Genomic DNA, 27,090 nt, shown 5'->3' with positions numbered 1-27,090 from the left:
GCTTTAGCTGAGCACAAGTTACTGACCCCTGGCACAGCAACAGTCTCTGAGGTCCCCAGTGCAGCTCTTGGAAGCTGCCATGAGGCCAACCAGCTCCACCTGACACATGAAGGTCATCAGGGGAATCCAGCCCGAATGAGGGAAGGTATCACCTTGCTCCTGCAGTAACCTGTGAGAACCTGCTGATTGCTCCCACCTCTTCATCTGGACCCTGCTCTTGTGGGTGCACATGGGCTCAGAAGCTCAAGAAGAAAAGCATCCCGCAGCGGCTGTCAAGAAAAAAGATGTGAGAGCAGACACCAGCAGGCCCTCTGTGTGACAGAGGCTGGCTGAGGCTGGACCTGGGCTGGCAAAGCAGATTTTGCAGCTGGGAAGGCCAGGCCAGCTTGCTCTGGCCAGGCGGGTTACCTATGCCAGGAGGGAATGTGCAGGGCAGACTGGAAAGGGGACAGGGGCACGTCCCCATGCCTAAGCTCCTCGATTAGTTCCCCATCATTCCCACGGGTTTGTCATTAAGAAATAAGCTGTTTTCAGAGGAGTTAAAAATATGTTTCAGTGTTGCTTCATCTTATGCACCTCATTACAGTCCCATTAACACCACTGTACAGAAACAAGCAAAGGTGATCACACGCAGGCCACCTGCCAGCAGAAGTGACCCTCTAGCCCTACAGTTTCGCACCAAGAGATGGCCAGCAACCATCTGGAACTGGAGGGCTCTGGCAAGGTTTTCCATAGTTTCCATCTGGTTTCCACTATGCCTTGCCCCATTTACCTACAGAGTGTCTTGCCCAGGGGCAGGAAGCGAGCCCTGGCTGCCTGGAGTGGCAAGGGGAGGTGGACAGGGTGCTGATGTCTGGCAGAGGGCTGGGTGCACTCTGGCACTGGAAGCGATGCCAGTTGAGGGATTAGGAGAGCTGAACAGACTCCATATCCACAGCATTGCTAGTTCAACAGCCCCAGCAATTAGCAAAATCCTGGCACTTTGGCTGACAAAGGCAGGGAGATCAAGCCCTCTCATGGTAGGAGTCTCAGCCTGCAATGATCTTGGTTGCCTGCTCGGCAGAGCAGTACCATACTCATTTTGATCTCAGCATCTGCAGACTGCTCTCCAGCCCCAGCGCTCTTCAGGTTTCCTGCCCTGCTGCTTCAAAACCGTCCCTTGAGCTGTCACCAGCGACGTTAGGGTCCAGGTCCCCCCATTCAGTAGGGTCTCCCTGGGTGATGCCGAGTGGCTGATCTCTGCAGACGGTGGTGAAAGGGGATGAGGGCGTCTTGCACACCGCTCCGGAAGGGACAGCACCTCCCCACGCCCTACGTGCCTCATTGCTCTGCAACCGGGAGGATGCTGCCAGGCAGAGATGTGCCCCGGGGCTCTGCTGTGCTCCCCTCAGCTCTCCTGACGGAAAGCAAAATGTATTTAAACACTCTAGGTGCTTGCTGGGTGTCTGTACCTGGTCAGAGGGCGGTGCGGCACTTCTCTGTCCCTCACCTTGGGGGAGCCGCTGGTTTCACGAGCTTTGCATTGGCTTTCTCAGAATAAATTGTGTTTTCTTGCAATAACCATTTAGTGACATTGCTGCCGGTTCAGGCTCAGCCCACACCCAAACGCTTGCCTTTCATCCTAGCATTTTACACACCCAGTTAATTGTTGCCTCATTTTTACCTGCCCATGGTCTGGGCATCCTTAGGAAACACTTGAGTCATATATCCCAGCTTTTTCTTTTGCAAATAGGAGAGCTGGAATGCCGTTAAAATGGAAGCTGAGGGTATTTCATAGTCACAGGATGTCAGCAGCCAAGAGGCTTAAGAAAAATAGGAGGGAGAGAGGCGTCCAGTAAAATCCTCAGGGCTGGCAGCCTTGTGCTTGCACTACAAATAGCTTGTCCTGTAGCTCATCTGCTAACTCTTAACATTCACATGACTTGGCTTACACCACGATTACCTTACCTGACAGCTAGTCTCCTCTTAAAGCGAAGCAGAGAAGTGCAAAGGCATTCCTGCATCAAGCCCTGCAGGAATGAGCTGGGTACCCTGCCTCTGTTGCCCTGCTTAATCGCCTGGGGAATTCGTACCGTCTGCTTCCTCTGCCGCTGCCCTAGTTCTCAGCAGCCCCTTGAGTATTTATATTGCAGACAGAGCTGTGCAGCTTTTACCAAAGTTGGTCTGATGTAAAGGATGGCTGTGAAGCTCCCAAATGCTCCTGGCTCTGGGCATGCGATGGAGCAAGAATTCACTGATCTGTGGTCACCCTTCAGGTAGCAGCAGTGCTGTAGTGATGGCTGGTGTGGTGATATGGCCACGACTCAAGGAAGGGGCAGCTGCTCAGCACTGCTTGGGTCCATCCTTCAGTTGCCTTTTTTGGGTGTGTAGCCATGACCAGCTATACACATGAAACCATGCAGTTCTCCCTCTTGACCAGCAGCCATGGGAGAGCTACAGTGGTGATTTGCAGCAGACAAGAACCCCACTCCTCTCCTAGCTCATGTATGGCCCATGCAAGCCACCCCTCTGGGCACCTCTTGCTGTGGGCTGCCCACCCAGGCATGGCCCCCATCACCTGTGATCCCTTTGCAGGCAGGGGCACAGGAAAGCCAAACAGAGGCTTCTTTCTACTGCTATGGGACCCAGAGTGCAGCCTCAGTCCCTGGCGGTGCTGTTACAACCCTTCTGGCACCGGGTGGGAGCCTCACGCTGCTCTGTGCAGCCTGCTCCCATCCCATGCTGAATCAGAAGCCACCCATGTTCCCTTTCACCTTGATGGTCCCCTCCACTCCCGAAGTGGGTGCTGGGGTCAAGATGCCATTGTAGCTGTAGTCATGGCTGTGCATGAGAGACATGTAGGACCAGGAAAGGTCCTGGGGAGATACACACCAGGTCCTGCAGGCTCCAGTCCCCTGGGTACCCATGCAGGTCCTGGTGTGGGGAACTTGGGGGTCACCATGGCTCCAGCAAGCACATTTAGTTATGCTCCTCTATGCAAATCCTATGTCTGCTGCCATTTTCAGGGGCTGTAGCCACAGGCAAGGGGGAGGGTGCACTTTCCACTCTGGGTGCTGTGTTGCGACAGGGCTGGGGAGTCCCACTTCCAGTGAGCGCAGGCAGCATGCCAGGGAAGTAGAGCATACCGGGGAGCACCCGCAGGGCCAGGGTGCTGCTGGTGCGATGCAGGGGGAAAGAAAAGGAAAAGCAGTAGCAGAAGAAGCAGGTTTATCATCTCTGTGCAGAGTGCTAGGGTTCAGCCACAGGGGGGTTTCTGAGCCATGATTCAAGACGACGCTGGGCTCCTCCATGCAGCTGTCAGACAGAGAAAGCATGGCAGAGGTCTGGCAGCCTGCTGGGGTGGGCAGGGGGAGCGGGGACTCCCCATATTCTGCTTTATCCCCTCCAGCAGGTTTGTGAGCTCAGGTGTGACTGCAGCCAGCCAGGAGCAGCTACGCAAGACGCTGCAAGGCTCAGTGCTGTGCGTACAGCCCCAGGCAGATCCCAGGGACCCCTGTGCCTGCATGGGACCCAAACAGTGCGCAAGTCAAGGGGTAAGGAAGGAGGGGAGGTGGTATGGCAGCCCAAGGGGAATCGGAACCAAGGACATTTGTGGGGAGCTGGTCAGAGGAAGCAGAGGCATCTGCAGTGGAGAGGTCATACTCCACCTCTCCTGGGTGCTGTCTGCAGGGGCTCAAGAGCAGCCAGACTCCAGGAACCCCCCCAAAAGCTCAGGCCAACAGGGACAGTAAGGAGGCTGCCAGGGACTAAGCGGTGCCCCAGATCCTGCCTTGCAGTTTGCTGAATGCTTGGGGCTGAGGACCAGCCCAGCTGCATCACCCAGGTCTGAGGGAACAGGAGGGTTCAGGGGTGCACTGTGACAGGACACAGTGCTGACTGAGGCCCATGTGGGAGTGCTGGTCCTGGCACTTGGTTGCCCCGTGGCCAGCCACCAAGCCGAGCATTATCTCATCTGAAAAGCCTTCATTTTTGGGTAGCAGAAAATTGACATCCTTCTTTTCAAAAGGTCAGCAGCAATGCAGCAGAGTAAACCACTAGGAGACGGCAGAACGGGAACTTCCAGAGCTCCCCAGCCTGGCTCTGAGGGGCATTCCTCCCTGTCTCAGTGTGACCGATAGCTCCCAGAGGGACAAGCTGCCATGGCCCCATACTGGCCACTGAGAAAGGAAGGACAAGGACTAGGATGCTTGAAGGCTGAACTGCTGCCCAGGCAGTTATCTGGCATTGGGTGTCCCAGAAGGCACTTGCCCTGCTGCAGGGATACTGGCACAGCCCTCTCCCCTACTGGGACATTCACCCATCTCAAAGCAGCTGCCAGAAACCACCTGGAGTCAAACTTCCCTGGGGGCCCAGAGGGAACGATGCTGAAAGTGGGTTTTTCTTGAAACCCGCCCAGAAGAGGGGTTTGGAAGCGCAAGGAGCTGGTTCAAAGTGGGGGAAGCAGCTGGTGCCCAAGTAAACACAGAAACCAAAGCCCTGCAGTGCCCCAACAGCTGCTCCCAGAAGTGGTGGTGGTGCAGAGTATGGCTGCATCCTGTGCCAGTGGAGACCTGGTTTACATTGGACATGGTGGCTGGAGTACCCTGCTGTGCTAGTCCTCTCCGCAGTGCTGTGCCGCACCCATGGCAGGTTTGGCAGCGTCTGGGAACCAGCTCTGCCTGTCTGCTCTTGCTGCTGTGCTTGTCAGACACCGAGGAAAAAGCCAGCCACCCAGCACCAGCATGCCCAGCAGTGAAATCACCCAGCAGAGCCCTGGGGTCCCTCCAGCACAGCCACACATGGTCCCTGCAGCAGGCACTGTCCCCAGTAGCAGCCAGGGGCGCCCAGACGTGAGCTGCGCCATGGCAGCAGCAAGGACAGCCCAAACCGACAGCTCTTCTGTAAGATCGCTCTTGTGACAGAGCAGCCCCTGGGGCACCTTGCACCAGCTGCTTTTCTTTTGCACCTTGCTGTTCTCTGTCTGTGCCCCCTGACAAAAGGTTTCCAGGTGGCAATGGGCATGCCATGGGGCCAGGGAGAGCCCAGTTCTGTCACCTAAACCCCCAGTGCAGGGGCTCTGGTGCTGCAGAGGTGTCAGGACTTTGCACCGCTCCCAGGTCTTTCTTCCCCCACTGCTCTGCATGTGCCCAAGCTAGGACAAACCCGTTGGGCTCTGCAGGTGGAGGAGACCAGGCACAGGAGCTGAGGGGAAGCACAGTGGGGGAAACCAGCAGGCAAAGAGCCTCAGGAGCCTGAGAAGCAGGCTCAGGAACAGAAATTAGAGGTGCTGGGCCGGAGGTGACTGCAGTGACCACCCTGCTTGGAAGCACCACCACCCCCCCAGCTCACTTGCGGAATCGCAGCGCCATGATGGGAGGAGGCCCGGCGCCACGGCCTTGTATGGCACAGTCCAGAAGCCCTCGCAGGCACGTCCCCGGTTCAAGAGGAGGCAGCCCAGGCCCAGCGAGGCTGTGGGTCTTTGGGGAGGCCAAGGCATTGCAACGAGGCCCTCGGGAGTCGTCCCTTCGTCTCTCCCGCTCTGGGCGCTGCCCTGCACCGTGCCCGCACTGCCATCTGCAGGCAGCAGCTCCGAGGCCAGCCAATGGGCCTCTGCCAGCGCCAACTGCACAGCACCAGGACTCCCGAGCGAGCAGCAACCCAGCAGCTACGGTCACTCACACCCAGCAGGGCTGCTCCCTGGTGCGCCCCAGCGCGGGGAGCCACGGGTGCTCCCACATCATGTAACACATGGAGAAAGCAGCAGCAGCTTCTCCTCCCCTCTGCCCTCGGCAGCCGGACAGAACAGCTAACCTCAGGTCTGGCTACCAGAGGAGGCACAAACAGCCCGCAGCAAAACAAAACACAGCATGCATCTCTCTTGCAGTGCACCAGCAGCACCTCTGCCATGTGAGATGGAGGACAAGGGGCTCTGTATTTTGAATGCGAGGGACTTGCTTATAAAGCACTCCCTGGAGGCCCATGCTGGCCCGCAGAAGTCTTCCTTGCCTTTCTTCCTCTTTAGGCAAGGGACATTTGCAGCTCTGTGCTCTGTTAATGCTGACACACACCACGGGGGACACATACACTAACTCTCAAGTTCATTCTGCCTCTCATGTGCCCCATGTGAACAGCATTACCAAAAAGCTGTCCCCATAAACATCTGCCCAAGCACTTACAGGGCCCTGCCAGTGCTGAGGCAGCTGCCTGCCCTCATGCAACAAGGCACATACACCTGCAGGGAAAGAAACCCCTGCTATAACCCAAGTATAGCCTCTGCCAGAAAATGGGCAAAACATGTTTTTCAGACTAGTTCTGCCTCCAAAAAGGAGATCTTTATCCCAGGTGGGCCTTGACCCTGTTGTGTGGCTGGAAGGAAAGAAAGCATCCTCCAAGATGACAGAAATTCCTCACTGCAGAGGGGATTTTTCAGAAGCGTTTATTTCACTGCTGACACTGGGGCTGCAGGAGGCAGCGGCTCACTGAGCTGCCCTTCACTGCAGAAATGTCACTCCCCTCAATCACAATCCACATATGGTCGGTGTCTGCTCACCTTCTAGCACCTACGTTACACAGACCTACACCACTGGGACGTTCACCTGTTAGGGACACCGCTTAAAGGATTAAAAATAATGATAATAATAAAGCAAGCTACAAAGTAACACTTGGAGGCATCATGCAGAAACCTGATTTAGGCTACATGGCAGATCAAATTCGCTAGGTTTATTGGTGGACAAGTGCTAACTGCTTCTGTGCCAGTCCAACACTGTGTCAAGCTGGGGAGTGTTCCCAGACAGAACAGCGCTCTGTTTCCTACCCTGTGGCAGGAAAGATTTCCAGGTCACAGTTTGTACTTCCAGAACTACACAAAATTATGTGCTTGTAAAAGGTGCTGGGGAGTCCTGAAACTTTCTTCTGTGACACTGCCTGCCTCCTACCAAGTGGCAGACACCTGAGTGCAGGAGAGTGCCTGAGCTGTGGGGTTTCCTTTTCCTCTTATTTTTTAAGTGAAAACAACAGCTGACTGTTAAAATGTTATCCTTAGCACTGGTGGACAAAAAAAAACAAAACAACAAAAAAAGAATCACATTACTGGAAAGATACATATTGGCCCATAAGAAAGAAGCAGCTCTATACTATTGCCTCGTAATGAGCTTTTCTTCACCTACAATTTCAACTTCCCAAGTGAGGTAGGGAGAAGGTGACCACAGAAAAAAAGGTGGCATTTCCAAAGGATTCCACTGTTTTGAAGTTATCATTTTGAATCCTTCATGTAAAGTTAAAGTGTTCTTTAAGGAAACACTGCCATTTTTTCACAACAACATTCAGAGTTTCAGGGTTTGGGGATTTTTTTTTTCTGTTTTGGGTTTTTTTTTTGTTTTAGGTGAGGAAAAGAGGGAGAAAGAAAACAAGCATCCCAGAGATGAAATGCTGGCAGTTTTGACACATTTTGGAAGTGATGCACAGTTATAAAAGGAAGGAAATAGTTAGTGAATCTGCAGATAGTAGGGAAAAACACAGAGTGCTGACATAGTTTGCACTGTACCCACTCCAACACTGAATTACACACCCTGTTCATAAGGAAACATACACTCATACACAGCTGTCAGGGGACGGAAAGTGGACACTTACAAACCTGTAGTTTAATTTTCTAGGAATCTGTAATATAGAAGTCTTCCATTGCCCCTCCTAATACTAGACAGAATGTATTTTAAGGCATAATTTAACATCCGTTTCTTCCCAAAGCAATTTAAAGTGTAACAAGCCAAGATGTCAGACACGGAAAACTCAACAATAGCTATTCTGACAGAGGTAAAAGCTATTACATGTACAATGCAGTATTTACTGTCAAACAGGGGAGTCTTGCCTTTGAAGAAAAAAAAAAAAGAAAATAAAAGAAAGAAAAAGAGCTGCAGACCCAGATTCTAAAAAAGCAAACATTGCCAATACAAGGAATGTTCATTAGAGTACAGTTCCCACTAGAGCTACTCAACAGGAGGACATATAATGTGATTATGCTATACCGCACTGATTGACAGTTCCCAGAGCGTGCCCCCAGGAGGGGAGCAGGACCATGGGAGGCCAAACTCTCCAGTGCCCTAGTGCAAACTGCCTCAGAGGAAAAGCCTGTAGTCAACAAGCCTTTACACCTATTGTTAGGCTTCACTAAGATGTAGTAGTCAAGTGTCACCTAACAATTTCAGGACATTTCCGTTAAGGTGGTGGTCCTGTGTGTATTCTAATGCACATCCCCCATGAACAGTGTCCTGCACACATACACCTGCCAGGCTACCAGCTTTCCCTCTTCCGTGACTGCAACCGACTCACAGCCACCAGAATCTCACATACACGATCAACATGATAAAAAACACAGCTACAGCCGCAAGTTTGGCGTACGTGGAACGCATGTTCAGATACTTTGCGTCCTGACGGTACTTTTTGGACAAACTGGAGAGATTGTTGGCCTTGGAATCAAGAGCTGTTGAGGAGAAAGGGCAGAGAAGTTAATCAATATTAAAGCAACCTATATGTTCCCCAATATTATACTAACTGTACGAGCTTCTCCGGAGCAGCAGCAGTTTCTCTGGGAGTTTCTCTGACAGTGCAGCAGTTTCACAAGGCAGCATGGCCTGTGTCTGTGTGCAGTGCTCCAGTGCTTGTCCTGCTGGGATGGAGCCACCCAAGCTAGCAAGATGCTTGTCTTACCCAAAAGAGGCAGCAGTACCTGCCAGGTGCCTCAGGATGCAACCAATCCAAATGAAACACCTCCTTTTCTCCGGAGGTTCAGCGATTAGCAAACCTTTACCTCTAGTATGCTCCACTCACTCAGCTGATCAAGGGGATAAAGAGCCATATGCCAAATACCAGGAATTCCCTGTACCTGAAAGTGCTTCTCCTCGCTGTAAGACTTCCTCAATGTTGGCCACCATAATCCTCTGCACATCCTGCAGCTCTGTGTTGATGGAGCCCAGATTCCTCCTCGCCCGGCTATCAATGTAGAGCTTCTTGGTTTTCTGGATGTAGGTGTCTAGAACAAGAGGGGGGCGATCAGAGGGGATCTCACTAAACACAGAGCAGGCTGGCTCCTGAAAGAGTGGGAGCATTGCTGGGACAGCTAGTAGACGGCATAAAAATATTCACTGGAGCAAGGCCAAGAGACTTAAAGCAGAAAATCTAAATCGAAGGACATTTACAATTTCCATACCACTTCTGTGTTCTCTTGCTTAAAACACCCATTTCTGTAGCGCCAGAAAGAGGTTGAACTGTCAATTCCATAGGCCAAGCTGGAAAGGATTCTGTCGCTGCTGCTCCCCCCAGCAAGAAAGTTCCTAACTAGCCACAAGGAGAGGGACCTCACCAAATTCAATGAAGGAATAGGGCCTGGAGACTGTTGGCACCTTCTTGCCATGCTGCTCATCAAACTCTGAATGCAGGTCTTCCAGATAGGCAAAAGCCAGTTTCTTGGGGAATGCAGCTTCACACAGGACTAGGTAACACACTCCTTTCTCAATGATGTAGCTAAAAGAACAGCAGACAGAACATTAATTAATCAATTTTGAACCTATCCTATCAAACACCACCCTGCAGACTTTTATTCCTATGAAGCAATGAGAACTGGGTACAGGTGTCAAACTTTCTACAAAAAAATGGCTTATTTCTTCTTTACCCAAAATAAATTCACTTGAACCCTCAAACCCCATACCCACACTAACAGCCCTGAACTTTGTCTTCACTTGAACAAAAGTTGGCCTGTGAATATCATTAGGTTAAGAAAATACAAGCAATGAGAGTTACAATTTGGGAGTAAAAGAGGGAGGAATCCTCCCTCCTGTGGTCAGGAGGATGGCAGCCCAAGAAAATTTGCCAGCAAAATAGACAGGAAGGTGGCCAACACAGCTCTAAGACAATGCAGCACAGCCAAGTACCTGAGGCCCACAAATGGGAAGCTCTACCCTGAGATCAGGACACAAAAGAATTTGGGCTCAACATGCTAAAAAGCCACCCAGTGACTGCCACCTCCTGCTTTCTATTTTGGGGGAAAGGAGGTACCCTTCCCTCCAACACCAGCCTGTTGGTCAGCTGTTGCTATCCAGATGCACGACCTCAAAGGCATTTTGGGAAAAATACTGCTGGTATCTGGATTCTGGTGACCTCCCCTACAGGTTTGCCATGGGTAAGTATGACTGTGCTACCTGTTCTTTGGCTGCAATATTAGGAGCCCCAGAACATGCATGGAAGCATGTTACTGTGTAATGCTGTTTCGTCTGTCCTGCAGGTGAATGCACAGAGGTCCTCTTCTCCTCCTCCAACCAGCCCCATCCCCATCTAATTCTTACTTCCTCACAAAGGCTTAGTGCTGACCTTGTTTCAATGTGAACTCCAGTGCCTCTGTCAGCACTGAGAATAGAGGCTTTCCATTACAGAATCATAGAATAGTTAGGTTTGGAAGGGACCTTAAAGTTCATCTAGTTCCAACCCTCCCCTACCATAGGCAGGGAATTCCACTAAAAAGCCTACTGAAATAAGGGATAAGATAGAACTAATCTTGAGATTGTTTAGGCTTTGCTACAACTCTCTGCTGCTACGCATTCCCAACTACATTTTTCACCTCATTTAACCAACAGAAAAATAAAAGCAATGATATTTCCACCCAAACCAAGGGAGTTGAGGTGGTAGCTAGCCCTGCCTACACTTTTGAACGTGTATCTGTATTATGTAGGGTGGAATTTAAATGCTTTTATGTTACTTTCCTTTCCTTTGACTTTCTGCATAATGCCATTATGCAGCAGACTAATTAGCATAAAGATTAACAGTGTATTAAAGAATTGACGCAGTCCGGAGGACATCGTAGTTAAATAAGTAGCTTAAAATTTTCTTAATAGCCACACCAGGCTTACAAAACAACTTCCTCCCCCTCCCCACTGTTTTTCCAAATACCCCAACAGGTACAAGTCCTTCAAATTAGCCATCCTCAAGTTGCTTCTGGGGACAGAAGTATTCACTTCTCCTGCCTCTATATGGCTACTGTAAATCCTGCCAACCTTCAAATAACACAGCCTTCAACACCTCTATCAGAAGCAAGAAACTTCAGTTACTTAAATCCATTCCACAAGTGTGTCCCCATAAGCACATCCTTCCATTCCCTCAGTTTGGACTGCATCAGTGTGTAAGACTAATTCTACAGTACATCATGCCTCTGTTCTGCCCTTACACTTGGAGACCTGCTTGACTTCTTGGAGTTGCTACAAGTCATCACCCAGAGCTTGATTTAGCCACTGTCATGAACAGCAAGACACAAAAGCATCTTAAGAAATACAGAAAACTCCTGTTAGATAGGAATTCCAACAGTATTGCCTCAGAGCTGGAGCACCACTTCCAAGACGAGAGCAGCCTGAGGAACCTGCCCTGCTCTTTTGGTACAGCTGTGTTACCTCTGCTAGGGCCAGCTAGCGCTGCCTGGAGCTCTGCAGCTGTATTTCCCACTTGTTTTTCCCCTGAAAATGTGTTGGATTTAAAGTCAACCCATCAGCACCACAGAGAGCAAGCACGCCTCATTCTGTCCCAGACTCAGACAATTCTGTCAATGTCAGTTCAACATCAGAGCAGAGTTCCTGCACAGCTGGACAGTTTTACTCTTTGTGCCTGCCTCTGAGATTCAGCACAGCACCCGATCATACTGAGTGCCCAGGAGTGTACGCTGCCCCTTGCCATTGCTAACTACTGTACTCCCAATATGCTTCTTACAATTACCTTGGACATTTTCAGCAAGAAAAGCTTTATCCCAGTAATAGTTGCAAAGGCCAAGGGTTGTTCTCGGTGTGACTTCAGCCATGAATGAGCCAAAGGTCAACTAGTGACTGACAGCACCGCAGACTCCATCAGTGTTTCTGCACCTGCACAGCCATGTGCAGAAGTGAGAGAATGCTGAAGCTGAAAGTGTGACACAGCTTTTAGAGCCAGTCTAAACATTACATTTGACAGAAATTACCTCAGTAATTTCAGTGGGCATAGTTTAAGCTTCACACTTCAGCAAGAATAGGCTCTTTTCCAAAAGACCAAGCTAAAAATGTTCAACACCACCTCAGCAAGTTCAGCAATATCCTGACCCACACTTGTAACTCTGCACCGCAAAATATTCTGTCCTGTTTTGTACTGCCCTCAGCAGTCAGAGCTCTGATTTGGCAGAAAAGATGTTATGCTGTGTTAACGAACAGCATGGTCATTAGTCAGCATTATTTTTACACTAAATCTCAAACTCCCCTATTTCCTCCCCTTCCTGCAATGTTCTCACAGTTTCAGGATGTTTTCTGATCTGAAATTATTCTTTTCATATAGGTCCTGCCTTAATGTCCCACCTTAAAGGAGGGAGCCACTGAGTGCTTTGCAGAAGCAGCTGTCAATTGCCTGTGGAACGCCATCTAGGGACTAACTCAACACAGAAGGAGAAATGCTCCTTTCCCCACCTACTAGCCAGGTAACCTCTTCCATGTCAAAGAAACGAGGATTGACACAGCTGGCCCAAGTACTTATACCTTGTCAAAACTGGTGACATTACAGCCACCATTAAGAGGCTTCGATTTCCTTGGCACTGCCAGGTGCCTTCTCAGACATCACTCTTCTTGCATCATAGAAGCAATGCAAGAAGGGATTTACTAGGATCTCCACAGATTCTTTCCCAAGGCTTCACTGACAGTCAGAGCTACGCCCATGCAGTGCCATGGAAACATTTAAAATGGGAGTGCTTTTAAATTCTAGAAAGTTTTAACTTCTAGAAAGAAGGTGATGCAGAGCAGCACTTTTCAATTAACTCTGGAGGCCACACCCAAATCCAACAGGAGATAGGGATGGCCAGACTATTTTCACCAGGGCCATCCTTTGACCACTATAATTTCCTATCAAAGGCAACCAGAAGAGAAGACAAAAAAAAAAACCAAAAAAAAAGAATTAAAAAAATATTGTCACAATTATCATATGTAAGCCAGCCACAAGAAACGCTACTCTCAAAACTTCATAGCTGTTGTCAAAGATCACCCCTTCAAAAAACACCCCTTCCTCTCTTTTCACATCACTAAATCTCACAAGAAAGGGACAGGGCAGGAGATTTGCTAAAGGGTCCATGATACAGAAACAGAGACCTAAAGCCATCCTTGCCCTGCATTCAAAGGCTGTGTCCCACTCACACAGCTGTAAACACACACCTGGTCACCAGGGTTAGGAATTGAGAGGGATCCTGCTGCCAGGAAATCTTACTGGCAAAACTGGACAACTCTGCCTTGGTGCTCTCACATGTCACCTGATTTCAGAGACTTCTAACAATTATTTCTGCTAATATGGGAATTCCGATTCTTGACAAGATCTTGGGCTTTATTAAGTTCTCAAGCAATATTGCTAGGTAGCTGCATATCATGTAAGGAAGCATTTCCTTTCTCAAACACAAGCTTGCTCTCCTGCTTTTCATACCCAACACATTCAGCAATAGTAAGATTGAACCTACAAGATGAGAGAAAAAAGTCTGTCAGATACTAAGGCAATAATTAAAAAAAAATCAGATACGCTCCATCTGATTGTAACACATGAAGATGACGTATGAAAAGGTAAACTCTCACATAAGACACAGAGAGGAAAGGCCGTATGCAGAGAAGCTCACAGTGGTACTGCCAGGCTGCTTTTACTACAGACATCTTTCTTTAGAAAAGGCCAGGCACAAGAGGTACAGATGACACTCTGAAGTTATCTTGGTGCAAACAAGCAGGAAAACCTTAAATGAAACAGAAACTACACTGTCAGTCAGCAAAGGCAGAACTATGAATCTGGGGGGAAGACAAGCACCAGGAAACACTGCAAAGAAATAAAAACTCATGCTCTACCCTTCAAGTGGCTATTACACTTCAGCCAGCACGGCATAGTCGAGTAACTCACCCGCTCTCAGGCAGCCCATTTCTAACAAATCCACACCCTGACCCAGAAGCACCTTCACATATTTCCACGGTGGTGGCAGGAGCCCATTCCCCATCACAACCACAGACACTTACTGAAAAGCCATGGCTCCTGCTTCTAGAGTACATCTTGTGGGGGACTGCTCGTTCAGCTTGCGGAAGAGCTGCTTTGCTTGGCTCTGGTACTGCTGCAGATCGCGACCTGACTGAGAAGGGAGAACAGGCTGTTAGGAGCGACTGCTCCCTGGGAAACATCCCCCATCCGCAGTCAGCGAGGGGCACGACAGCTTGAGCCCGAGAAGCAAGCACAGCCCACCAGCACAGAAACTTCTCTACAATGACCACCCACGACCACCGGCCGTGGAGCGCTTGTGCAAGAGCTACAGGAAAGGACCACCCCCTGCCCACTCACCAGCGCACCAGGCCGAGCCCCCCGCCACGCACCCCGCGGCCCCACCTGCTCGTCCTCCTGCATGGAAGCAGCCAGAGGGAGCCCGTCCGCCACGCGGGCGATCATGGTGAGCAGCACCATCTCCGCGGTGCACTACGGCCCGCCCGCCGCCGCTCAGCCCCGCGTCGCCGCCCGCCCCCGCCACGGAGCTGGCCGGAAACAGCCGCTGCGACATCCGGTCCCACCGCCGCCAGCCGCACGGGCACTTCCGGCCACCCTGGCAGCAACACAGCCCCACCACCAGGGGGCCGCAGGGGGAGAGGGAAGCGCAGAGGAACGGGGCATGGCTACGTGCCCCATCCTGGCCACGCCCCCGACACGCCCCTACACGGAAACTCCTCCCATTTATAAGCCACGCCCCCTCCCCGCACAGGTGGCTCCGCCCCATCGAGCCCCCCCCCCCCTTGTGATTTAGTCCCGCCCCGCTGAGCCCCGCCCTCTCACACGTGACGCGCCCCCCGCTGGGGAGGGGTGGCGGTGCAGGCGGCGGCCCGGTGGGCGCGCGCCAGGCCGGCAGCCATGGCGGCGGCGGCGGAGCGGAGCCGCCTCAGCTTCCCGGGCGGCCCTGGGGCCCTGGGGCGGCCCGTGCCTATGAACCTCTTCGCTACCTGGGAGATCGACGGTTCCAGCCCTAGCTGCGTCCCCAGGTAACGGCGGGCGGACCCTTCCCCTTCAGCCGGCAGACCCCGGGGCTGGGCTCGGGCCTCTCTGACACGCCGAGGGTCGCAGGTCGGAGGCCTGCGCGTCCAGCCGTGAGGCCCCTGGGGCTGCTCCCGCAATCCCCACTTTCCGCTCAGCTTTGCGGCTCTACTCTCAATGTTAGGGTTCCTTCCCTCCCCTTTGGGGCGTCTCCCCGCACCTCAGCTTGACCTCAGCGGTGGGCGGGGCTCCCCGCACACCTTCGGTGGGTTTTGGGGTGGGTGGGGAGTGCAGGGACCACCCACTCTAAAGTGAGAGGCCTGGGGAGGGCTGCTGCCCTCTGTCAGGTCTGTGAGGGGTCAGCCTCACAGCATTTTGAGTGGCCCTCCAGAAAGCCTGGCATGGGCTATGTGTTGGTTGGCAGGGTTTGGGGTGCCAGGTGCCTTCTCATGTCAGTGCTCCCCGTGCCTCACCATCCCATGTGGGGTGTCCTGTTAATGGGGCCCTTGCCTGGTATATGACCCACATCAGCTGCCTCCAGGCAGGCATCAGATTTATCTTCTGCTGGTTTTTCACCCGCTCCCAGTCTCGAATCTTTCCCCGCCTTTGGTGTCTGTGTATAAACACGTGGATGTGATCCTTGCGTGTGCTTTTTTTTTTTTAGCCCAAATGGGAAGGATCCTTTTGGCTTCTACAAAATTAGTACTCTTGGTGTCTGGCTTTTGAGGATTTAAACGTGCTAAAGCTCAATCTTCCAAGCTCTACTTTCTCTTTTAATGGGCACACAGCAAGTAAGCAGAAAGGGAACAGTTATCGGGCTGACCTCACAAGAATGTAATGTTTTGCAAGCTTTATAAACCCCCCCAATCCCTCTGGCTTCTTCTCCATCTAAATAGCAGGTTGGACTTGATGGCCACATCCCAGTCTTGCAGTACTAACAGCTTGCTCGTGGGACTGATAGCTGTCTTAGCTTAAACATTACCCACAGTCATAGTGGTTTGACATCGTGGGCAGACAGATAGCGTGGGGTAGAAGAAAACCCAAGTCTGACAGTTGCAGATGATTTTGGTGTATAGCAGCTTATCTGTGCTGACAGTACCTTGGAGTATCTGTCGGGCAGCAACTTTCTCAGCTTGTGTCTTGTTTAGCTTTATCTGCAGTGAGAGGTCTTGGAAGGAGAATAGCACCAAGGGGAATGTGCCCCTGTAAGAAGTCCTTTTGCCATGGAAGGAGCTGCCTGTACAGGAGGAGCTGGAGGAGCAGATGGTGCTTTTTGATTTTTGTGCTAGATTCCAGTGTGATTTGCATTGACCCTGCTGGTGTGCGGAGGATATGGAGGCCCTCTTGTAGTGCTGTTTTGAAAACTCTGTCCACCGTACCCCTTGACTACAGGGAGTTGTTTGGGCTCCCATTTCATCCAACCTCATTACAATGGCTATTAAATTGAAATAAAAAAAACCCAAAGAAACAAATGTCAGTCCCTGCCAAGGACTTCTAGTTCTGCATTATCATTTATGCTGATACTTGCAGATCTGAAAACAAGCTCACAACATAGCTTCCTAGTTTGCATATATGTAGATGACCAGAAAATAGGGTGTGAGATTACTGTCCCTGGCTTGTTGCGGTAGAGGATTGGTGCATTTGCACAGGACTTGGCGTTTAGGGTGGGTCCCGGGCATTGGAATTGCAGCAGATTTCAGACAGCTGGTGAAGGTGCCTAGAGGAATCTGAGTGGTGCAAGGACATGTGGGTATCTGGGCAGGTGGGGCAGAACTGGGGCTTGAGGGGAAAATTTTGAAGTCACTGAAGCAAGCTGAGAAGCAGCGGCGAGTGAAAGTGCTCCGACTGCATGTCCTGGGGCCTTAAGCATCAACTGGGGCAAGTGGGACCTTTTAGGAACATACCTTTTGTATGAAGTAATTTGTGTGTAGTGTGGGTCCCTCTGGTTTCAGCCCTGTTCTTGCGATCATCTTTGCTTGTTCTTCCTGGGTTCTCTTTTCTCCTAGAGCATGGGCAGGAGAAAGAGTGAACATCAGCTGCCTTATCTGCTGCTGACCACATGAGCAAGTCTTTCCATAGCCCTGCTGGATGTGGACTAACCCACGCGGGCTGGGCAAGTGTGCAAGGGCTGCATACACTGTGCAGTGTATGGCAGGTCTGTAGTTGTGGCTGCCAAGTGATTTTTATTAATCTAAAGTGAAGTGGGGAGCGGCTGAGGTTGCAGTTTCTGCAGCAGTGTTAGTCTGTTTGCACGGCAAGGTGTGTGCTGCATGCTGCATGTGCTGGGCAAACTGAATTCTGTAGCAGCAGTGGGGGTGCAGAGCTTGAAGGCTCAATTCTGTTGTTTCTGTCATCTTGTGATGCTACATTGGGTCCATGCTTTGCATTTCATTAGAGGCTTTGCAACAAACCTCTCTGTCAGAGAAGGGAGGAGTTTGAGCATCTTTAAGATATACTACTGCCTCTGTATTTTAAGTTCATATTGTAATGATTTTTCTTGTACCGCAACAGCATTCAAGGTTATTTGTATTAAAGTGAGAGAGACTGGGATAAAAACTGTTCTGCAAGGAAAACAATATTCAAAATGAGCTTGTTGAGGCAGCCATCTGTTGGGACACAAGAGGAGGATGTAGAAGAGAGCGGGCCTTGGTGCATGGTCAAGTACTGTGGAATTGCCTTGGTCTCTTCAGAGATTTCAACCAGTTGCAAGTTCCCCTGAGGGCTTCTGTTGACATGGCATCTCCTAGCTGAGAAGAGGCCTGAGCTTGTCAGAAAGTCAGAGGATTCATGGAAGAGAGGCATATGCTCGGGGAGAGAGTATTGCTTCCTTCCCTTTTCTTTTTGGTACAATAAATCTTTCCCCATTTCTAAACAGTTTCTCCTACAGGAAGCTGGAGCAGGAGGGGCTGGATGGACACAGTGCCTGGAATGGGCTGTGCCTGTATAGCCCTATATTAGGTGAGTGTTGAGGTGGAGGTCTTCATGTGAATGATGTGTGCGCTTCCCAGGTGATGGCCAAGAACTGGACTGTGGGAGGGAGAGCTCTAAAGCACGGCTCTTCAGCACACTCTTCTTCCGTGGGTGATTTACTGAAGGCCCATTCAGCTTGGGTGGGGTGTCAGTAAAATCTGGAAGGCTGCCTTGGCGCGTCCATGGAGTTCCCTTATGTGAAAAGGCTGTGTCTAAACTTGAGGGAGAATAATAGTGAAGAGTTATAGTGTTGTCCTGCAAACATATTTTTTGAGTGCAACACAAGGTTAGGTGATGTTTTGCAATTGTGCTGGTCTCCCTTTCTCTTCTGCCATTTGCAGAAATGATTTTCTGATTTCTTTCTTCGGCACATGCAGCTCCTGGGGGTTTTGACCATAGTGCTGCTGAAATGCACGTACTTTCTTTTAGTGATCCCAGAAATGTGACTCAAGCTGTTTCACTATTTGGGTGTAACCACTGCATACCAGAGGGGAGAGATGCCTACCTTTTCCTGCTGTTTCTTCTGTGCATTGAAATCTTTTCCTTTGAGGAAGGTTACATTAAGTAAAGCTCTCCCTACCACCTGTAAAACTGAAAGATCTTGCTGCATAGCTGGGGAGAATCAACACTTTTCCCCTCAGTTCCTCACACTGAAGTGTTCTGTGGGTTATTTATTTTTTTTTTACCTTTCTAATCTTTTGATGAATGCGTGGTGTGAATGGCATGGTGCAGCACCATCCCATCTTGAAGAAGCGTTATGAGGAGACAGAACCATGGGGAGGCTGTTCAGAGGAAGACTAGTCTTAGAGGAAAAGTTCTGTTGGAAGGGGGTCTGCTGGAGCAAGAGAAGGTGAGGGTTGGTGCTTCCATCAAGAACAGGTTTTGGTTTAGGCTACTGCCTTAATTGTCACATACTTGAAAAAGTTCCTGCAAAGCTTTGAACTGTAAAGTGAAACTGAATGTATTGAGCCTGAACTGCACATAGAGCAAGTGTGACCTGGTGCCCCTTTGAGATGTGAAGGAAGGCTGTGGAACAGACCTAGGAAAAGATGGTGCTGGAGATACAAGGTTGTTGACCGGGCACTGCCTGAGCATTTCAGATGTCTGCTTGTCTCTGTAGCTTGCCCGCTGGGTGAGGAAACATGAAGGGAATCCATATGCATCCCCTGGACTTAAACAGGAGGTTGCTGGTGCAGGGATGTTACTGCTTTGGGTGTGCTGGGATGCCCTTCCAGTACATGGACTTTCACACCAGCCTGGGTGTGGACATACCCCAGGGTGATGGAAAATGATTGGAGTGAGGCTATGGATTCACAGCAGCTGAGTGCATCCTGCCAGTTTGCTCATGCCCTGGGCTATGTGCTGCTCTCCCTGTGCCAGCTCCCATCTTCTACTGATCTATCAGTTTCCTGTAGGTTAATGAGTTGCAGTGGTTTGCAGAGGGGTCTGTGAGCATGTAATGGTAATGGCACAGAGATGTGACCACAATAGACCACTGGACCATCAGTGAGGATTGCACGTCAGTCCAGCGTTCTACATGTTTGCATCCGTACATGGTATTGGTTCTGTCTCCCAGCTGAGGGCTGAGGGGGTTGTGACCTGCTTGAAGTTCGTTGCTGGCTCTTTTCTGTGAGGGTTTGCTGCAAATGTGCTCAGCAGGGAGAGGCTTTGCCTTTTGGTACGAAGGATGTGTGCCTACATTGGGAATGGGCACTTTTCTTGGCCAGTGAGAGCATGTTCTGACCTGGCTTGAGCGATGGAAACTACATGCTACATTGGCAAAGAAAGGTGGGCAACTTGCTAGAGTAGTAATTATGATCAGGTGATGCTACATAATTAAAAATGCTAATTAATTCAGGGAGGGAGAGATGCTAATTTAAATGTATCTTAACCTCCTGATCCCTTGGTACGCTAACATTTATGAGAGAATAACTCAGGATAACTGCTGGCACGTTCGTTGGGAGCTGACTAGCTTTTCAGTACATTTGGAACTAGGCAAATGTCTAATTACGCAGATGACTAGGTACGTTTCAGAAGTGCTTATCTGGAGGCTTTGTTTTGACTTTGAATAGCATGGAGTGGCTAAATTTTACCACTGAAGGCAATTGAATACAAATGAGCACGCAAGATAGGGTTTGAAACAATCGCTAAGCCAATAGTGAACATTTGACATGCATGAGGAAAAGCATCTGCAACTGAGCAATGGAGATGAAATGCTTGGGGTAAAGTGCAGTGGCTAAAACCAACCCTTTGATTCTTAGAGAGCCTATTTCTCGTCCTTCGTCTTTGTAGGAGAGATCAAGACAAAAATAATATTACTTTGGGTAAGATCACTTGATCCCTTAGTGCTCCACATGCAAACCCTATCACAGTGATTACTAAGTTTGTCATGTTGTATGATATTGCTGTGTATAACTTGGACTCTGTATTCAGTGGAAATAATGTTCTGTCTAAAGGCTGAGTGGTTTGTTGGAGTCAAACTTCTAGTTAGACCTATTTTGAATCATCTTTTAGCTGATGTAAGGTGAAGCTTGTGTATGTGAAGAGCAGTTCTGAAAAAGTCTTAATCTCAAAGCTGCTTAGTGAAAGGTCTCTGAATGGGATTGTGCGTGGTTTTCATCTGGATGCTCTGCACATGCCCAGTGCCGAAGGGCATTAGAAGTGGAAGGAAAGGGCTGCTCTTTTGAAGGGCCTCTTTCCTTGCCTTCCATCAAGTGAAGGTGCCCAAGGGACCTTCCCTTTGTGTTCCCTGGCAGGTCTGGCCCATGCTCTTGCAGCCCTGTGTGGCAGAAGGCGACCCTGCAGCTGCTTATCCAGGAAATAAAAGCTCTGTCACATGGAGCTGTTGATACTCCACCTTTCATCATCTCTTAGCACGCAGATGATATCTGTGGCAAGTGTCTGGCTATATCAAATTAGCTATGAAATGATTTGCATAATAGATTAATCAACCAGCAACAAAACATCCCTCTTCTCTGCCAAGAAAAGCAAAGCAACAACTCAGCTGTTACAAGAGGCCATTATGTTTCTTGCAACCCTTAATCTTTCTTTTTGTAGGAGCAGCTCGTGCTTTGGCCTCGCGCAGGAAGCTGGCCCCGCTCACTGCCTTCATTTGCGTCACATCTTGGTAGCTTTTTCCAATTCTTTTGGGACAAATTTTGCCACTGTTATGGTGACCTTCTAGGGAGGGTATTTCCTATGGAATTGGTGGCTGGCTGCCAGACGACTCAATATTGCCAGGTCCTCCAGTAGCTTTTGCCTTTCCATTGACTTACTAAAGAGTGAAAATCGTTTGGACCCATAGTGCTCCTTCAGAAGTGCTCCATTTCCCTAGGAAGTTTGGGAGCAGTAGGCCAAAGGGGGAGCAGGGAGCCTCTGAGAGAATGTAACTGCGAGTGGGCAGGAACTGGTCACTGGATCTTATTTTTCTTGTGTTTCTACCTCCATGTAAGTCAGCAATACGAATATGAACCTTTATAGTCCTCCTGTGTGTCCTTGCTTTGTTGAAGAATGCCACTTCCCAAACAGGGCTGGGGGAGTTTTAGTCTGAGTGGATCCTAATGTGCAGATGATAAGAAGCTTAGCTGTCTAATTGAATGTGATAGCGTGAAGCTCCTCTCATAGTGAGGTTTAATTGGATTATGGTACTGTACAGTGATGTGGAGGCTTGCAAGGCATGCAGCCAGCTTCACAAGGAGAGAGTGAATCCTTGCTAATCACTCATTTGTTTAAAACAATGAATGGCCTAGAGAGCTATGATGGGCATGCTGTAGCCAGTAGCTCTGGAGGAGGGATTTCTCAAGGATGAGGGTGGTTGATAACTACTGCACATGTAGACCCTGTCCTTCGGTCGGTGTAACTGTAGTAGAGAGTCTGCAGAGCAACCTGGTGAGCCTGAGTCTTGGGAAGAAGAGGAGGGGAGCTCCTGTGTTTGGAAAACTGGGTGCAATGGGCTCTCTTGTTGCATGCTGGAGTCTGGAACCTATTTCCTCCTGTAGAACCACCTTAGCCTTTCCTGAAGTGCTTTGTGTGGCTGTCTCACTTGTCACGAGCTGTGCCTTACTTCTGAGGTTGCCTGCTTGTTCCTTCTCATCTAGCAGCTGGGAGCCTGCAGGCCGGTCTGGCTTCCAGTGCAGTTTCTTGCAGGGCAGTAAGTATTTTGATCAAGAGCTCAAATGCCAGTGTTGGACCTCCCCTGCTCCAGTGAAAAAGGAATCTAATTTTTAAAGCGTGCAGCAAAAATAAACATCAGAGCAGCTTGTAGGCTGTGCAGTTTGCTTAAGTGGAGGCTCTCATGCATACAAACCAGAGCAGGGGCCTGCAAGCTATGAAGTGTGCTACTGCTTGCCTGGCTTGGGGTGGTACATGGTGGCTGCTGCACCTTTACAGTGACTGTGGTTTGGGTGCAGGTCCTGGCAGCTGCATGCTTTATGGAAGTTCTGTCTTCCCGAGCTGCTGAGTGGCTGTTCTTAGGAGGTTTGCACTGAAAATAAGAGTGTGTGTTTGTATTTCAAAAAAGTTTGAAATCTGCATGGTGGTTCAGATCTTATTTCAGAAGAGTTGTTAAGGAAAATGGCATTTGTTCTTCTCTAAGCAGGCAGATTATCATAAGATATCAATTTTGATGTTGTGTGCAGTGTGCATAGCCTCTGTGCTGATTTGGAAGGATAACTGTCTTACAGATGTTTGAATGTGTTGGGAAATGCCTCCAAGAACGGTGTGTGCTATTTGGGCGGGGATCAGCACCTGGACACTGGGAGGTTTTGATCAACTCGCTGTGTTTCCTGCTTTGCTCTTTTTTGGGAAATGGTCATTTAGCCACCTTTTTCTCAGTGCTCTAAGATGTGTGCAACCTCCTGGGCCTTGGGGAGGTAGTTTCTTTTGTTCCACAAAGGGAAAAAAGAGCAAACCTGGTGATTGAGGATGTTGTTTTTTAAGTGTGTGTTACTGGGGCTGGGAAGAGCTGGAGGTATGAAAGTGTAAGGCTGTAAAGCCAAGTTGTCTGTCTATGTGCAGGGTGCAGTGGAACCTGTTTTCACTGCTCAGCAAAGTAGTATGCTCTTAAAAATCTTCTGCAGAAAGCCACTGTCTCTTCCATCAGATCCCTTTGCTCTGTTAAACTTTGCTCTACAGGGAAGGATTTTTCTACAAAGCCACTGCAGTGTGGGGGCTTGGAGGTGCTCCTTGCTGCTAGTAAGTAAATGTCATGTGCAGGAGGGAGATTTCTAAAGGGATCTTTACCCTTGCAGGTAGAGGGCTGCAGATGAAGTCATGGGAAAACTGTGGAGCTCATAATGTAGTTCTTCTCCGTGTTTCAAGGGTTTCCAGTGCAGGGTTCTCATTAATGGCCAAAATGAGCTGCAGTTTGCACATACACTTCTCTGATACATGTTTCCCAACAGGCACTAGGCTGGATCTAGATACAGAGCAGAGAATAACCTCCATTGAGAGATTCTTAGGAAGCCTTATCTATATATACTCTATATAAGTCTGTATCCCCTTTCTGCTGAGAGGGCAATCTCTGCCTGGGGAACGTGGTTAATGCAGATGTACCTCAGCTTCTGAGAACCAGGCACATGTCCACAAGTATCACATCTGCCGAGCCCTCTGTGATTGATCCCTTGTGTGCCCTGGCTCCTGGCAGTGGGTTGCGTGGGGGAATTCTCTGCCGAAGGCCCAGCTGCACCACCCCGTGCTGTGATCATGCTGTTGTGGCAAGCTGGTGACATGCTCCTGTGGCCAGCCAGGCTCATCCTCTGTGGGAGCACGTGGCAGCATCGAGCATGGGGAGCAGCTGCGATGGCTGTGGCACGTCGTTCGTGTGGAGCTGCTGGTACTGGCACCTTTGGACACGTTAGTCTGTTGGGTGCTCTTGTTGAGGTTGTGAGATCATAGCTTGGCAGTGGCTTGTCATGAAACAGCTCTTGTGGGGTTTTTATGCCAGTACAGTTTGCTTTCTTGCAGCTGCTTACTGGGGTGTACTGTGAGAGAAACCTGCACATACATACTACTGCTTCTGGAATGAGAAACAGTTTGCAGTGCTCAGCCCACCTGCTTCATCCTAATGCAGGGAAATATATAGCAGGTGGCTTAGATCAGCAGTGGGAACACACAGGGAGGTGAACAAGGCTGCTCTTTCACACAGCAGTGTGGTCTCCTATTAATTTATGTACGGGTGCAGTTTCACAATTAGAATGTGAGGCCATTCCCAGCCAGGCTTCCTTTACATATGGTACGTGACTTTTTCTAACTGGTGCACCACTGGATTTTGTAGATGTCCTGCCAGCTGCTAAAGGCCAGTTTCAGAGGAACACAGCCTTCTCTCTGCTGCAGAGTTTGCTGCCCACCTTGCAGTTTTGCAATGCATCTTGAAACCAAAGAAGTGAGACTCTGGGGAGCTTTGTGCCAGCTTGAAATGTCACTTTGTGAACAGCTTCTGAGGTTCTGTTGGACCTGCTGGAGGCATGGTGTTTCTTTGGATGCCTTTGGCTGTGGGACTGTGGGTCTAGGTTTGTTTTTAACAAAGGAGCTCCATTTTTTGCTTTGGAGAGGATGATTACCTTCTCTTATCTTTTAAGGAGTTTGTCTGGCAGCGTAACTCTTAACCCTGTTCAGGCTGAAACCTTGACAAGGCATGCTATGGCTTTCCTGAGACCATGAAAGTTGCAGGGCTGTTGGAGGACATTTCCTCACACACATTTTTACAAATATAGCAGGATCGTTTGAGGTCACTCAGTCTTGAGTTTCTTCAGGGAGAGCCTGCTCAGCTGGAGGCTGTGCCAGAGCTGGATTTGACTGCCTCTAGAGGGGCTGTTCTGAAAATGGGTGTCATTAACATGGGGTCTAATCTCAAGACAATCCTGTAAGCTTTCCAGCTCGTTGTATGCAGTCTTTATTTCACCTTGTCACATGTGTCCTCATTTCACTGCTGCTTCAGCTGTGTGAACTCATGGGTTTGTAATGGGGACAGGGACATTGACATTCTCAGCAGAGCAATTGCAGTATCCTTTTCCTGGCTGTGGGGCACCAACATCAAGGTGCTCTGTCTTTTACTGTTCCACCTGTGTAGTTTTGGGTATAAGACACAAGCATTTACCAGTCCTCTGCCTGTTACAGCCAAGCTCCAATAGCTTGCTCACTGAAGGACTCTTTCTCAGATGTGCATAGAGATGTATACACTGCCCTTACACTTCAGATAAGGCTGCAGCTAGCATTTACCAGGTCTTCAGAGGCTGATGTGTCTGATGGCTCTTTGTAACCTACCTGCTTAGGCTTCTGCTTGCTAGCACCTTCTGCCTTGTCCCAGTGCAAGCATTTTGGAGGATACATAGTAAAGTGAACCAGGGTAGAGGTGAGGAGGTGGGTTGTTTCAGCTGGGTCAGTCATAGAATCATAGAATGGTTAGGGTTGGAAAGGACCTGCAGATCATCTAGTTCCAACCCCCCTGCCATGGGCAGGGACACCTCACACTAAACCATATCACCCAAGGCTTTGTCCAACCTGGTCTTGAACACTGCCAGGGATGGAGCATTCACAACCTCCCTGGGCAACCCATTCCAGTGCCTCACCACCCTAACAGGAAAGAATTTCCTCCTTATATCCAGTCTAAACTTCCCCTGTTTAAGTTTTAACCCATTACTTCTTGTCCCGTCACTACAGTCCCTAATGAAGAGTCCCTCCCCAACATCCCTATAGGCCCCTTTCAGATACTGGAAGGCTGCTATGAGGTCTCCATGCAGCCTTCTCTTCTCCAGGCTGAACAGCCCCAACTTTCTCAGCCTGTCTTCATACAGGAGGTGCTCCAGTCCCTGATCATCCTCGTGGCCCTCCTCTGGGCTTGTTTCAACAGTTCCATGTGCTTTCTATGCTGAGGACACCAGAACTGCACACAATACTCCAGGTGAGGTCTCACAAGAGCAGAGTAGAGGGGCAGGATCACCTCCTTCGACCTGCTGGTCACGCTCCTTTTGATGTAGCCCAGGATGCAGTTGGCTTTCTGGGCTGTGAGCGCACACTGCTGGCTCATGTTCATTTTCTCATCGACCAACACCCCCAAGTCCTCTGCAGGGCTGCTCTCAATCTCTTCTCTGCCCAAGCTGTAGCTGTGCCTGGGATTGCTCCAACCCAGGTGTAGGACCTTGCACTTGGCATGGTTAAACTTCATGAGATTGGCATCAGCCCACCTCACAAGCGTGTCAAGGTCCCTCTGGATGGCATTCCTTCCCTCCAGCATATCAACCGAACCACACAACTTGGTGTCATCGGCAAACTTGCTGAGGGCGCACTCAATCCCACTGTCCATGTCAGCGACGAAGATGTTGAACCAGACCAGTCCCAACACTGATCCCTGAGGGACACCACTCATTACTGGTCTCCAGCCGGACACTGAGCCATTGACCACAACTCTTTCCATGCGGCCATCCAGCCAGTTCTTTATCCACCGAGTGGTCCATCCATCAAATTGATGTCTCTCCAATTTAGAGACAAGGATGTCATGTGGGACAGTGTCGAATGCTTTGCACAAGTCCAGGTAGATGACATCGACTGCTCTACCCCTGTCCATCAGTTCCATAGCCCCATCATAGAAGGCCACCAAATTGGTCAGGCAGGATTTCCCCTTAGTGAAGCCATGCTGGCTGTCACCAAGCACCTTGTTGTTTTTCATGTGCTTTAGCATGCCTTCCAGGAGAATCTGCTCCAAGATTTTGCCAGGCACAGAGGTGAGACTGACTGCTCTGTAATTCCCTGGGTCATCCATTTTCCTCTTCTTGAAAATGGGGGTTATATTTCCCTTTTTCCAGTCATTGGGAACTTCACCTGACTGCCATGATTTCTCAAATATGATGACCAGTGGCTTCACAACTTCATTCGCCAGCTCCTTCAGGACCCGCAGATGGATTTCATCAGGTCCCATGGACTTGTGCACATTCAGATTTTTAAGATGGTCTCGAACCAGATCCTCTCCTACAGTGGGCTCAAGGTCTTCATTCTCACAGTCCCTGCATCTGGCTTCCAAGACTTGGGTGGTGCGGTCAGAGCCTTTGCCAGTGAGGACCGAGGCAAAGAAGTCATTCAGAACCTCAGCCTTCTCCAAATCCTGTGTAGCCAGTTCTACTG

At 49.8% G+C, this 27,090-nt stretch overlaps 3 protein-coding genes across 18 annotated transcripts in view; 1 reads left to right on the top strand and 2 right to left on the bottom strand.

Moving 5' to 3' along the window:
- Positions 1 to 27,090, bottom strand: part of REG4 (regenerating family member 4) — a 126,680-nt gene that overhangs the window by 93,981 nt on the left and 5,609 nt on the right. The window lies entirely within an intron of this gene.
- Positions 7,586 to 14,558, bottom strand: SEC22B (SEC22 homolog B, vesicle trafficking protein). 2 transcript variants are annotated; one of them, XM_061451806.1, is made up of 5 exons: positions 14,371 to 14,558; positions 14,010 to 14,115; positions 9,335 to 9,495; positions 8,858 to 9,004; positions 7,586 to 8,455 (listed from the first exon to the last, which is right to left on the bottom strand). In XM_061451806.1, the coding sequence occupies exons 1-5, from the start codon at positions 14,537 to 14,539 to the stop codon at positions 8,301 to 8,303; spliced, it is 738 nt and encodes a 245-aa protein (XP_061307790.1). In that variant the 5' UTR covers positions 14,540 to 14,558; the 3' UTR covers positions 7,586 to 8,300. The 2 variants fall into 2 exon arrangements, with proteins under 2 accessions (XP_061307790.1, XP_061307791.1); XM_061451807.1 differs by having other exon boundaries at positions 14,010 to 14,119; positions 14,371 to 14,551.
- Positions 14,823 to 27,090, top strand: part of PACS2 (phosphofurin acidic cluster sorting protein 2) — a 78,785-nt gene continuing 66,517 nt past the window's right edge. For 12 of the 15 annotated variants that reach the window (XM_061451825.1, XM_061451815.1, XM_061451814.1 and 9 more), the window contains exon 1: positions 14,823 to 15,011. In XM_061451825.1, coding sequence (XP_061307809.1) covers positions 14,884 to 15,011 — 128 coding nt within the window. In that variant the 5' untranslated portion in view covers positions 14,823 to 14,883. Of the gene's footprint in view, positions 15,012 to 18,731; positions 18,824 to 27,090 lie in introns of those variants that run through there. The other 3 variants (XM_061451823.1, XM_061451822.1, XM_061451819.1) reach the window with 3 other exon arrangements.

The sequence above is a fragment of the Pezoporus flaviventris genome, unplaced genomic scaffold (assembly GCF_033815535.1).
Source record: "Pezoporus flaviventris isolate CSIRO_AGI_PZ_B2104156 unplaced genomic scaffold, CSIRO_AGI_Pfla_v1 ptg000013l, whole genome shotgun sequence".
Taxonomy (NCBI): domain Eukaryota; kingdom Metazoa; phylum Chordata; class Aves; order Psittaciformes; family Psittacidae; genus Pezoporus; species Pezoporus flaviventris.
This window is presented reverse-complemented; position numbering and strand designations above follow the sequence as displayed.

Bases quoted from the DNA above. Each gene is read 5' to 3' on its own strand.
- SEC22B (XM_061451806.1), bottom strand. From the start codon at position 14,539: ATGTCGCAGCGGCTGTTTCCGGCCAGCTCCGTGGCGGGGGCGGGCGGC. The intron at 14,116-14,370 runs GTGGGGCCGCGG...CTTCTCAGTCAG, and splicing joins CCATGCAGGAGGACGAGCAG to GTCGCGATCTGCAGCAGTAC. The intron at 9,496-14,009 runs GTAAGTGTCTGT...CTGTTCTTTTAG, and splicing joins GCAGGAGCCATGGCTTTTCA to CTACATCATTGAGAAAGGAG.